At 42.8% G+C, this 13,899-nt stretch overlaps 1 protein-coding gene across 1 annotated transcript; it reads left to right on the top strand.

The window, feature by feature from the left end:
- The first annotated feature begins 2,329 nt into the window (after nt 1-2,329).
- LOC146557570 (E3 ubiquitin-protein ligase pellino homolog 2) lies at nt 2,330-13,539 on the top strand. The gene is made up of 7 exons (XM_085247120.1): nt 2,330-2,674; nt 7,954-8,083; nt 10,636-10,737; nt 11,161-11,355; nt 11,958-12,143; nt 12,251-12,456; nt 12,626-13,539. The coding sequence occupies exons 1-7, from the start codon at nt 2,595-2,597 to the stop codon at nt 13,008-13,010; spliced, it is 1,284 nt and encodes a 427-aa protein (XP_085103246.1). The 5' UTR covers nt 2,330-2,594; the 3' UTR covers nt 13,011-13,539.
- Nucleotides 13,540-13,899: the final 360 nt, after the last annotated feature.

The following is a 13,899-nucleotide window of genomic DNA, read 5'->3' as shown; positions in this document are numbered from 1 at the left end:
TACAGCCTGCCAAAAGCTGAAGAATGATAGCAGAAGTAATGCACTTCACATGTTCACAATTAGGCTGACCTGAAATTTGCTTACCAAATATGGTGTCTGGATAACTTGCCCACTAACCCTGTTACGCACGTGATACAGATAAATAGCCCCAATGTAGGTGACACAAACGATTTTGTAATATTGACTTCTAATGTACATTTTCTATGCTGTGAATATAAAAAAGACTGCATACTGTGATAAGCCCATGGCAATGTGTTTGACTGACAATGCAAAGTGGCTGCCAATCAAAGTGCCACGTCCAATCTGTCAAACGAGTTCAGTTTGTCTTCGGCGAATATGACGGGGCTATGAGGTCATGGAAACATGGCCTCTGCTGTTTCCTCTTCTATTTGTGGCAGCAGGATGATGCTGTGAATGAGACACTTTACTAATAGAGTGCCTTTTCAGCTCTCTACGTGACAACAAACATCTATTCTGCGGTATCCTTTAAAACGCAGATGAATCCCTCCTACTGTTCTGTTGCTGCAATCGTTCAGCGACGTCAGTAAAAATGATAAAACACTCAGATGGGGATTACTACATGATCATTAAACATAGTCAGCCAATTACCAGACATGGAGTGGGGTTGTATTCATTCAGAACATTCCTTAAATTCCTGGTTAGACATGACAGGTAAATAATCCCGACAGCGAAAACTGGATCCTTGTCCTGCTGATGGATTATTATGGCCACAAACTATGTAAATTAAAAGGAACAGTGAGGATTAGTACAAAAATATTTTCTAGTTTAATACTGAAACTGAAGCCGAACAAGGACAGGCAGACAAAAATAAAGAAGCAGAAGGAAAAAAGCAGGGAATATGGGAGAGATGGCAGGAGAGACTGAGGAGGGTGTGACCTTAATCTCACAGTGGAAAAGGAAGAAACTCACACTGAAACATGCACAAACACAAACACACAGAGAAGCATGCACATCTGGTCCATCCAGTTTCTACTTTGTATCTCAGAAGAAAAGTATGTTGGAGGTTAACCTTCTGATATCCAGTATACAAAAGATTACTTAGTGCTCACGCTGGTTGATCAGTTACTCTGTGACTGCTGTGGGCTGTCAATTATGAAATAAGGGTGTGGCTGTTTGCTTTGGTTAATTCTGAAGCTGATTCATGAGTCATTACCCACATACAGTGTCATCACTGCTCTGTAGCACTGCAAATGTGTTACTGAGGGCACAGTCATTACCTTTTGAAACTATTATCATAGCAATTAGGTTAACATCTGTAAATTTGCACATGCAAATGTTTTACTGCTGTCCCATATATCCAGTAAAAAGAGGCCCGACACTGCCACACACTGCAGAGTCATGCAGAGTGCTATACCGTTTCGCCTTGCAACTCTATCTGCAAGCTACTACATGTTACACCAGTAAGCCAAACATGAAAAAGGGGACTGCTCCACATGAAGACAACGATGCTGATCAGTGTGTCTCTGGCTTCTGTTCAAAACCCCTGCAGCAAAGGTTTTGCTTTCATGTGTTGGTGTGGGGTGGAGGTGTCATAGCTAAGCTTAGCTGTTCATTCGTTTATATTACTGGACAGTGCGTGTAAATAGAAGTGATATTTAAACTGGAAAATTAGTCACAAAAAAAACCATTCAGACTTTACTGGCTGGAAAGTTGTACTTAGCAAGTGCACTGCCCTCATGCGGTCACAACATGATGCCTTACTACAGTGTGAGAGAAAAGAGCGAGAGAGGGATGCACGCGTGGGTTCCAGCCGTCCTATATCCGTCTCCCGACTCCCACATGAAATCCAGGGAGCGGGGGGGAAGGTGTAGTCTGGGGCGCAGTGGTGACCCACATCTTAGCTCCACCACCACACCCCCCGGAGCTCCTCCTTACGTCAGACTGAATAATGGCCCGTTAGATCAGCATCACTTATGACCATACCAATAAATAAATAAAAAAATCCAGTGAGGTAGTATTTTACTTTAAATATAGTAGAATCCCTCGGTATGGCAGGGGGATGCGGGTACTTCCTGTGGATTTCGAAATGGCTCATTTTATTCTATCGGGGGGAGCCAGCTTCACATCACGGATGCATCCATTCGTATTCCGCGGGTGGATACGTTCATGGCGCTTTTACGTTCTAAATGCTGAACTGCATTTATTTATCTAATAATCGCACGTGAAGTTTTTATCAGCATTTTCAATCGAGAAGTTGCACGTTTTTCCCAACGGGCGTAAATTTTATCAAATTTTTCGACATATGCTGTGGATGGCATCCTCTTCCCCCAATTTATGGTACAGCCCACTCCCTACCGTTAGCCGTTGTTGTATCCCCTGCTACTGAACAGATTTGTCGCGATACAAACTAGCTACACACTGGCATTAAAGCCACGAAAAGATGCTCCTTCACCGGATTAAAACAATGAAAAAAACACCTAGAAGTCTGGAAAAACTTTGCCCAACAGTGCCCAAACTTTGGTAGACTACAACCAAAACCACTTCCCTACAGTTTCGAGTGTGTTAGCATTGTTTTATCTCACCACTATTGCAATTGGACGCGTTTTTTGCCCCATCTGGACCAGTCCAGTCTGATGAATTCACCGAAAAAAGACGGAGATGATGATGTGCCCGTTAAAGACCCGGTAAAATACGGCGAATTGGTCATTTTGGGGTAAGTCTTTTAAAACCTTAAGCTAGAGTGAAATTATATCGTTTGGTGAACAGCTCCAGTGGCAAATTAACCTTTAAATATGTAGCGGTTTCACCAGCACAAATAACCCAGCAAATGACGTTCGAGTTCAGCTTTAATCCACTGCTCTTACAAAATATATCGCGCTTACGGTTGTTTTAGGGTTATTAAATCAATCGTAGTAAGGGATTCTAGCTTATTTCTCATTTATGTTACATTGTCGTCGTTTTCCCTCACCGGTGTAGCTGTGTAGTAATGTTAAAAAGTAAGTTTTTAAGGCATTTTATCTCAAACTACAGCCCAGCATAGTTTCTCCATCATGTTTAAGTGTAAAGGTGCAACATCTGCCTTGGCCATAGTACATAAGGCTACTACGGATGTAGCCGGTTTTTCATCAATGGTTGTAGTGGCAGCGCTGGATTGCTCAGACCTGAAAATCCCAATGATGTCATACTTTGCTGGATCGGTGCTCGCTAAAAGTAGCAGGGAGGAGAACAGCGTCGTCTGAAAAATGCGTTTTGCTTATATTCATAGTCATAGTCGCGCTCTCGTTTGGTATTACTAATTAATAAAACGTCTCAGCCAGATGACCGTCCATGCCAGGGCGGGAGGGAGGGAGGGAGTGAGGGAGGAAGGAGGAGGAGGCGGAGGAGGAGAAAAGCCCTTCTACATCACCAGCGCACGCAAGTACAGGAGTGGGCAGGATGTGCTGATGACAGCCACCAGCTTCCACAGCACTTCCAGCCCTGCAGCTCCACTCTATGCACAGTTTGCAAGGACCAGGAAATTACAACACACATATACACATACACAATCATATACACAGCCTTACACAGGCCTCCCTTTTGCCCTGCAGAGCTTCCTGTGTATGCCAAAGATAACTGACCTAATGGCCTATCTCTTCCCCTCCAGCTGAACACAGAGTGAGGAGGCTGTAGCCCGCCTGCATTAGAATACTGATTAACGTCCGTTTGAACACAGCAGCCCTTTACACGCTCACATCAGAGTAAGGATGTGAGAACTGAATGCCTATTTTGAGAATTTTTTTCCTTTTTTTGGCTGTGGAACTTGAACACCAGTGTGCTCTGCAGTGTGTGCCGAAATGCGCCTCCTCGATGGCTAAAAAAATGCATTTTGTACAACCTCACTTTCAAAGCTGTGGTGATTGAGAGTCGGTTTTGATTGTGCCCTGCCAGACTGGTAACCTGTCTGTGGTTTTGAAAAAGAGCTGACAGACAAGGATAAAGAGATAAAGCTGATTAACTATCTTCCAGTGCCACAGCCTGGTTGTAGTAGTACACGGTACAGTAATATTGTGAATAATTGTTTTATTATATGGGTGATCACAGGTATATTACATTTGGATTTGTGGAATTTATTGCTCTCAAACATACAGCAGGTAATTTTGCCTGGAGGCAGGCAGTGTAAGAACAGGTTGTATCTTTTACTGCTTCCTGTCAGATTTCATAATTTTCTGGCCATGTTTTATGCAACTGTGGTTTGGCTTTGCATCTGTCAGCTTTGATGATCCCATGCCCCTTGTGGTCAATGTCTACTTCACTGCTGGCCATGTGATCTTTGCAGAGGCTGCTTGCCTGCTATCTCTCGTCACCTTAGTTATTCTGGACACCATGTACCACCACCATGCCCCGTCCAGCAACCCCCTCTATTCGCTATGCGAACACCCTCTTGTCTTCTCACACCTTTCTATTCTCCTCCATAACTTATCTCAATATGGTCTCTGTCTCATTCCTCTGTCTATCACCCAGCCCTTTCTCTAGCCGACCATTCAGTGTTTTGCTGAGTGCTGACTTTCACAGAGGCAGGCCTCCTTGGTGACTTGCCCTCAACGAAAATAAACCTCGTGTTGAGGGGCAGAAGGAGTGAATATTTCATATAGTGCCTTATGATGTGTGCACATTTGTGATGCAGGCTGAACTGCCCACAAACGCATCTTAAAGAGCTGCTGTCCTTCTGGCCTTTCCCCCTCAATCCTCTGCTTTGCGTGATCTTTCAGTCCCTGTTCTCCATCTCCCGTCCTTCATTTTATTCACTTATTTCTCTAAAACTTGTGATAGCTTCTGACTGTTTTTCTGCCTCCATTTCGACCAACCTGCTACCCTTTTCTCTATCTCCTGCAGCCTCTTATCCTTTGCCCTATTTTATGTGCTCTGACTTTTGGCCAAAGCCCTGAAAGCTCTGTGCTTGCGTGTCCGTGATTCCTGCACCAGTCTTTTCCTTGTTAGTCACAGTTTAGTTTGAACTGTCAGAGCAGGCCAGGAAGGGTACAGGTTTGCATTGAGTCATGCTCTTTAATTGGATTTCACATAAAAAAAAATCAAAGTTGAATGTGCCCTGTTTGTAGTATTTCCAGGTGACATACTTGATCTGTTCAGCATCATCATCCCACCTTCCTTTCCCGCTCTATCCTGAGGATTGTCAACCACAGAAAATCTATGTTCTGAGATTCATGGAATTGAAATGCACAATATCAACTTGCTCTTAGACAAGCTCACAGATTGAACCATCAAAGACAGTTTACATTTTTTCATGAATACAAATTTATTGAAGTGTTAGTATTAAATAATAAAAGAATAAATAAAAACAGGCCTGGGGTAAATGCAGTGAAAAACTATGAAAAATATGCTAAAGTTGTTCATCTAATTTATTTTCAGAGAGCTCATGTCAAAGTGATATTAGAGTGATTCAAGTGAGCGACATTAGGTTGCTGGAAACTGCTGTTATTAACAGTTTTCCCTTTTCATCCTTACACACAGCTGTGAGCTGTCAGGAGAGGTCACGTTACCATAAGTATAATAGAAGATTACCAACAGGTGTAACACTAAACCAGTGTCCTTCTAGCTTCTTAGATATGGTCGGTGACAGAATATAATGAGAGTGAAAGTAAACTAGTGAAGGAAGAGACAGAAAGCATCTTCATTGTCAGGTGTTGTCAGTCATGTCACCTTGAGCCCAGTTTGCAGCAAAAAAAAAAACAACAACTTTGCAAATTTAGAGACCGAAGCTGTTGCAATGCCTCCAAACTGCTGACATTCTGGTGTTTGCTCGCTCCATGCTACATTAGCTCTGCTGCTAGCTGCTGCTGTCTAGTGAGGAAGTAAACACAGAACCATAGTGAACTGAAATGAATGTATCAGACCACAGATCAGTTCAGTATAACCAATATCCAGACCAGTAACCAGACCAGTTTTTTTGTTTGTTTGCTTTGTTTTTTTAGGGGGGGGGGGGGCTGTCAGACTAATATCTGATCTTAATATTGGATCGGTGCTTTCCGATTTCAAGGAAGCAGTTTGAGATGATTTTACCTTTCTAGCATAGTTTGTGTTATCCTGCTGGAAGCAGCCATCAGAAAATAGGTACACTGTATTATAAAGGGATGGACATGGTCAGCTGCAATATTCTGGTATATTGTGGCATTTTAACAGGGATACTGATCGGTCAAGAACGTATCCCTCACATCATTATACCACCACCAACCTGAACCATCGATACAAGGCAGGATGGATCCATTACCAACATGTTAATGGCAGATTCTGACCCTATCATCTAAATGTCGCTGTAAAATTGAGACTCCAGTCTTCTGTTTTCCACTTTCAGTGAGCTTGTGGACATTATAGACTCAGTTTTCCATTCTTACGTGTTAATTATACTTATACGTCAGATTTATGTTGTAACTTACGCCATAACTGGAACCTTGTTATAACCCTACGCACCGACCTGATGTGTACCTCTGAGAAATGTGCCTACACATTGGGTTGATGGATACAAAAGACTTAAATGGCGTGAAAGGTTGTGGTGTAGGGGTGAAATGAGTTTCCAATTATTACGTAAGTTAGGACATACATTTCTAGCAGAGGTCTAAATAAAGCTTTAGCTCACATGAGTGGCACCCAATGTGGTTTTCCAACTGCTTCAAGTTTAATATGTTGTGCATTCAGAGATGCTCTTCTGCATACCTTGGTTGTATTGAGTGCTTATTTGAATTACTGTTACCGACTCAGTCTGAATGCATCTATGCCATACTCCTGTGAGTGGTATCAATAAGGCATTGTTCATCCCAGAGAACTGCCCCTCATCAGATATTTCCCTTTTTTGGACCACTCTCAGTTAAACTTAGAGATGGCTGTGTGGGAACATCCAAGCAGATCAACAATTTCTGAAATACTCAGACCACCCGTCTAGAACATGCCACTTGCAAAGTCACTTAAATCATCTTTCTTCATTCCTTTTGTAAATTCATCGCAGTGTCAGAGCTACACTTTACTGACACTCAAAAAGTAGGCAGTGCTTCCTTTTGTACTCAAATCAAGACCAAAAGTCAGAAGAAAACCAGACCAGATGGCTTTTCATCCCATCAACTGTGGGGAGCAGTGAAGATGGTTATTGTCAAAATTGTGAGTCTTGCCTGCAGGACTTCCTCTGAATGCTTTTAATAAGAAACATGTCCTGCTCATTAGTCACAAGCCTTACATACTGCCTTTTTTGTGAACTCAAGCTGTGAAAGAAATTACATTGACCCAGCTACAGAAAACATTGAGGACAAATTCAATATCTTAGTTAAGGTGTCAGAAGGATTTTCATTTAAAAGCCTTATATTGAGTTATAAAACAGTAATGGGCTGGACTATGTTATTTACCACCCTCTGAAAGAACCTATCATATCTGCTTGCTATTAATGAACACAAAGCTTCAAAGTATTATTCAGTATCCTCTCCAGACCACTTACTCAACTCTTTATGGTTAATGTAATTGGGCAATGGTGTGATGAAAATAAATCTGTCTTGCTGAAGATGCTTTATATTGTAAGAGGTTAGATGAAGAGCGAGCTCTTCTTTAGTGAACGTGGGCCTTAAGGACAAGCCGAGTGAGTCAGATCAAGTGCAGGTTGTCTTTCTCATTGAGGTTCAGCAGTTTAACATGAATCACGAGTGGCCTGAATGTGCTGCTCTAATTCATTTCAAACGAGCGAGCAGCGGTATTGCTGTAAAGATGCACATAATTAATTGAGCTTGCACTTTAATTGCCGTTATTTTCCTGACATCTTGGCAGCTTCAGTGTCATTTAAGTGATGACTTATGATAAGTATGCAAACAAGATAACTGTGTTTTTAACACAATTAGGCTTTCTCAATAAAGCTAGATGTCGCCTGTATTCCAGCCCAAATTAGATTACTTAAACATCATTTGTTGGTTTCAGTAGATATTTTTCGTCATGTTCTTGTGTTTGTTTATCTTCCTCCAGCTACAATGGCTCCCTTCCAAACGGAGACCGTGGGCGCAGAAAGAGCCGCTTTGCTCTGTACCGAAGGGCCAAGGCCAACGGTGTCAAGCCCAGTGCTGTGCACATCCTCAATACACCACAGGACAGCAAGGTACGTGTCCATGCGCATGTGTGTGTGTGTGCTATAGTTTTCATCATTGTGTAACATGAGTTTCCTTCCTGTAACCCCTGTTGTGTGCCAGAGGAAGGATGACTAATCATGAAGACAGGTTTATGTGGTCTGTCTGTGTGTGTGTGTGTCATCCTACATAAGGCTGTTTGATGTACTGAAAGATGCTGCATGTAAAAAACTTGAGCTGAATTAAGATTTTAATCTGGAGATGACTGATACTGATTACTGCTTGGATACTGTTTTTAGCTAGTACAAAATTCAGGTATCAATAAATCGGCCAACATTTATATTATTTTGGATGGATATTTTTTTCCCACACAGAGACTTTGCTTGGGTGGTCTTTCAAGTATATGAACAATAACCAACAGTATTGTTTATTTATTTATTTAATTTAAGATAACAGTACCACCTATGATCAGAATACCAGTTGAAAAGCCACTTACTTTTATTTTGAAAGTTCAGTCACTGTTAAGGTCCCATTATAACGTCTGTGCAGTACCTGACAAAAAGCACTGTATGACAAATTATTAACATTAAACTTCAGATTCGCAGCTGCAGTTGCTGCAGCTTAATTGAAGAGACAAGTGTAAGATTGTGTTGGTTGTACCGCCATTTTTATCATACATTAGCACAGAAGCTCAGAGATTCACAGAGTTTACAGAGGAAGAAGTTGCAACAATCTGAAATGGTAAATGGCCTGTATTTGTATAGTGCTTTACTAGTCCCTAAGGACCCCAAAGCGCTTTACACAACCAGTCATCCATCCATTCACACACTGGTGATGGCAGCTACATTGTAGCCACAGCCACCCTGGGGCGCACTGACAGAGGCGAGGCTGTCGGACACTGGCGCCACCGGGCCCTCTGACCACCACCAGTAGGCAACGGGTAAAGTGTCTTGCCCAAAGACACAACGACCGAGACTGTCCAAGCCAGGGCTCGAACAAGGCGAACTCCCAACTCTTGAGCCACGAAAAGATGAGACCTTGTGGAGAAAAACTTGGCTGTTCTTTGGTTCTTGGTTCTTGTTTTGACTTCTTCTCCTCCTATATGAGGTTTTGTCTGAATGGTGACACCTGTTGTTCAGGAGAATATTGCAGCAGGTATCTGCACTGTAACAGGGACCATAAATGGAAGAGGCTGTGTGATAATGTTACCAACAGTGCACCAATGTGGCGAGTATACTGGGGCCAAAACCATGTGGCAGGGCCAACCTGGCTCACTGGCAGAGTTGGTTTTTTGGCTCTCCTTGACACCATTCAGCTGTCCACCAGAAAGTTCCTGGCCCAGCAGTCTTAGACTGCCACTGAAAGCAGTATTCCTTGCTGTTTTTTGGAAGTCTGCTATAAGCCGCAGAGCCACACTAAATAATATCCCCATGGAGCGAGGCAAACATTCAGGACCACCTAAAAGTAATGCTGTCATGTTCATCACCACCACCTAATGTGATCTGAAAAAACATAGAACTATCTCAAAACCTGGGAATTTTTGACAGTGTCAAATTTGTGTCAGAGCTGTCGTATTATATTTGATTTCAGTGGTGTACTTAATGAAGCTGAACATGAGAGTGATCAGATTTGTGGGATTGTATTACACAAACTGGTTAACAACTTACCATGAAACCCACACCACACCACCATCTGTTCTGCTGTGTTGTTACATGTGCTTTGCTGAGAGCTGACTCTGTAAGAGAATCTGTGTGATGACACCATGTCTAGACTCTTCCAAGCATCTTATTCAGCAATTTCCAACACAACAAAGAAAGGCTTTTATATCAGCAGACACGTCATCCAGTATCTATATTAGATCAACATCCACCGGCTGATCTGTTTGTCTGGCGCTTAGTAGAAGACCAGCACGTCATTGCTAAATGCTGCTCTTAATGTTGGATGATGGTACCGTGGTTAGCACTTTGGCTTCACAACAAGGTTCCCGAATCATGGTGAGGTGGAGTTTGCGAGAGTTCTCTGACTTTTACCCACAATCCAAAGACATAAGTTAGGTTGTATGATTATATGGGTAAATGTGGCTTGTAGTCTAAAATGCAGTCCCCAACCTTTTTTGTGCCACGACCGGTTTATGTCCAACAATATTTTCACTGACCGGCCTTTAAGGTGCCGCAACAAAATAAAACCAGTACCGGTAGCAAAAAAAGAAGATTTATTCATAACACATGGGGAAAAGACCCAGGAAAACCGAGTTGACGATAAAAACCCTAAAACCGATCAATTTCACAACTCTCACGGCCCGGTTCCAATGACTCACGGCCAGTACCGGTCCGTGGCCCGGGGGTTGGGGACTGTTGGTTTAAAATGCTTGGAGTGGTAAGACTGGAAAAGTGTTGTATAAATGCCAGTCCCTTTGCACAAACTGTTTGAATTTAAAGGCGCCTTTAAAAACAAAAATGTAGATATACTTTATTTGCTTATAACTGTGTGTTTTACTTAAGAATATGGGTGGTTAAATGAAAAGAAAGAAGCTTCCAGAAAATGACTGCTGTACCACATGTTGTTGCTGTTGTTGTTGTTGCAGGCGGTGCACAGCAGGGGGCAGCACAGCATCTCTTTCACCCTGTCCCGAAACCAGACCGTGGTGGTGGAGTACTGCCATGACAACAACACAGACATGTTCCAGGTAACACAGCAAGCAAACAAAGTCAACTTTTATTTTCTTTTGAGTGATGAGAGGATTCACAGCAAAATGTACTCCAAGAAGTGCGATCATGTGCAAGTTTCCAACTGTTATGTAATCCCATCAAAGTCATTTCTACAGGAGGGTAGATTATTTTGGTTCAGAACTGGGACCATTAAGTGTTAAAAATAAAGAGATTTACGTCATAGCTCCAAGAAAGTCTATTTTTATGCACACGCTTGTGCTTTTCTATTGCTCTTACAGATCTTTTTAAACATAAAAATGAACCATCTTGCCCAGATAGCTCAAAGCCATAAAATTATGAGCACTGATGCTTTAAAAGAAATAGCTCTGCTTACCAATAACATTTTAATGAGACATTTGTTTCAGTTAATAAATAGTATTTTTCTGTGCTGTCCCCTGCAGATTGGACGCTCCACAGAGAGTCCTATTGACTTTGTGGTAACAGACACCTCTGGAGGAAAGGAAGGCGAAGATCCTTCCATTGCTCCCAGCACCATTTCCCGTTTTGCCTGCAGAATAGTGTGCGAGCGCAACCCGCCTTACACTGCACGCATCTATGCTGCAGGCTTTGACTCCTCCAAAAATATTTTCTTAGGGGTGAGTAGACTCATACTCCAGCAACAGGTTTCTAATAACAGAATATTTTAGATTTTAAGTTATTGAAAAATCTAACTGAGTCCCAGTTTCTTGTCTACTGTACACATCCTGATGATTTAAGAGAGCTTAACTTTCCATGAAACGATCTGATAAAAATTGCAGTGTTTGACTAGCTTTCACTCATTTTCAGTCCATTCCTTGTACCTGACCATTTTGAGAGTGTTGCTTTGTATGTTACGCCACTTAACACTGACCTATGAATCATTCAAGCATAGAAAAGCACCTGCCTGCAAGGGATGGGTGCGTTGTCCATGTGTTTCCATGTGTATTTGCACATCTCAATAAATTGCTGTACCCATTTTCCTTGCAAAATGGTGCGGTGGCCAAAGACTTTTGCACAGTGCTGTGGGACTTCTGTTGTAGAAAGTGATGCACTGAAGATCTAACTGCAAAGTCTTTTTTCCCTGTGTTTTTGGACTGCCTGTATTTGAAAGTAAGACGAGAGCAGCACTCTTCATGCTGGGAATAACAGTATGATTGACACAATAAAAATACTTTCTGAAACATATCAATATTATGTTTTAATGTCTTTGCTGCCACAGGAGAAAGCAACCAAATGGAAAAATCCTGATGGGCATATGGATGGCCTCACCACTAATGGGGTGCTAGTGATGCACCCACAGGGCTTCCCAGAGGATCCCAAGCAAGGCCTGTGGAGGGAGATCTCCGTCTGTGGAGATGTTTATGCGCTGCGGGAGACACGGTCTGGACCCAGCAGGGGGACGCTGGTGAGTTGCCGCAGGTTTGGTTACCATATCTACATTTCTTCAGTGAACTTTCGGGGTCTGTGTTTGCCTTTTATTGTACACAAATATCTGTTTGTGCGTCACTTCAGGCGGAGGGGGAGAGCAGCGCACTACGTGACGGGTCGCTCGTCGATCTCTGTGGTGCTACTCTGCTGTGGCGCACCGGTGAGGGGCTCATGCGCTCTCCCACTCTGCGTCACCTGGAGGCGCTTCGTCAGGAGCTTAACGCATCCCGGCCCCAGTGTCCCGTCGGCCTCAGCACACTGGCGTTCCCCAGCCTTCCACGCAGTCATAGGTCAGGGCCACACTGATGGTTAAATTAAGGTCTTGTTATTTATTTAAAAACGGATTATTTCCAATTACTAATTTTAGGAGAAAATTCTTCACAGGTTTTTCTATTTTGTTACACACGCATGCATTAAAAAATTTTCTTTAAAATATCGGTACACTTTATTTAACTTCAGCCTTGAAGAGCGTCAACCCTGGGTCTACCTCGCCTGTGGCCACGTCCACGGACGCCACGATTGGGGCCAGAGATCGGAGAGAGAGGAAGATCCAGGAGAGGGTGAAGGCTCCACCACCCGGCGAGAATGTCCCCTGTGCAGGAGCGTGGGTCCCTACGTGCCGCTGTGGCTGGGCTGTGAGCCTGCGGTGTATGTGGATGCCGGAGCCCCCACTCACGGTTTTGTGCCATGTGGCCACGTCTGCTCAGAGAGGACAGCCAAGTACTGGGCTGAGACTCCTCTGCCCCATGGGACGCATGCCTTCAGACCTGTCTGCCCCTTCTGCTCCACTGCCCTGAGCTCCCCCGGCTGGACACGGCTCATCTTCCAGGGCCCCATCGACTAATCACCACTTCTCAGCAACAACCACAATAGCAGGAAGCTACCTGAGCTGCGTTCATGCGTTCAAATGTTGATCAGTATGATAAGCGTGTGTGTTCTGTACAATAACACTCTCTGTTACTGAATGTAGCTCAGTGCTGACAAATCCTTCCCTTTGTTTATCCTTTAGGGCTTGCTGATTAGTGTAAGATCAAGAAAATAGGACAGAATTATCAGTGCTGTCAATTCAAAGTGTTTTCTAAATTTTAAACCATTTCCCGCCCCCCTCGTGCAGGAGTCAGAGGGTTTTAATTCCAGCTGAACACAGTGGCAGTTGATTTCAGTCATTACTCGTCTTTCAGCGAGACACAGCTCTCAGAAGTGATGCTGCACGTTCACAGCTTAAACTATGATGCTGCATTTTAACTATATTATCAAATGATAGCCACATGACTTTCGTCAGTCTTCAACACCATGCATTGTATAAAATGCAAGTAACTTTTGCACTTATTCATCTTCTACCCTTTCACATGAAGCGTAACCACTTCTGCTGCTGTGGAATGAATATATATATATATATATATATATATATATATATATATATACTTTTTTTTTTTTTATTAGTTCATTGGCTGCGGCAGGACTTTCATCACAAAAAAACTTAATGCTTCTGGCATCAACTTCCATAAAAAAATATCTTATCTGACATCAGCATTATAATTAATGGTTTTCCTTTCTGAACTAGCAACCGTTTTATATTTCTAGCTGTGTTCTCAGTGGGCTTTGTTAACTGCGGATGGTTGATGATTATAATGTGGGATCAGTGGCTCGTGCTTCCATACAGCATTTAACACTCTTCCTGATCCATGAAGGAAAACTTCACAACTATTTCTGAAGTTAAGGAATTAGAAGCA

This window comes from Mchenga conophoros, linkage group LG15 (genome assembly GCF_057382185.1).
Source record: "Mchenga conophoros isolate Kocher_MC1m ecotype Shallow Benthic linkage group LG15, M_conophoros_male_GT1.1, whole genome shotgun sequence".
Taxonomy (NCBI): domain Eukaryota; kingdom Metazoa; phylum Chordata; class Actinopteri; order Cichliformes; family Cichlidae; genus Mchenga; species Mchenga conophoros.
The sequence above is the reverse complement of the archived record's forward strand: the minus strand, read 5'-3'. Positions and strand labels throughout refer to the sequence as shown.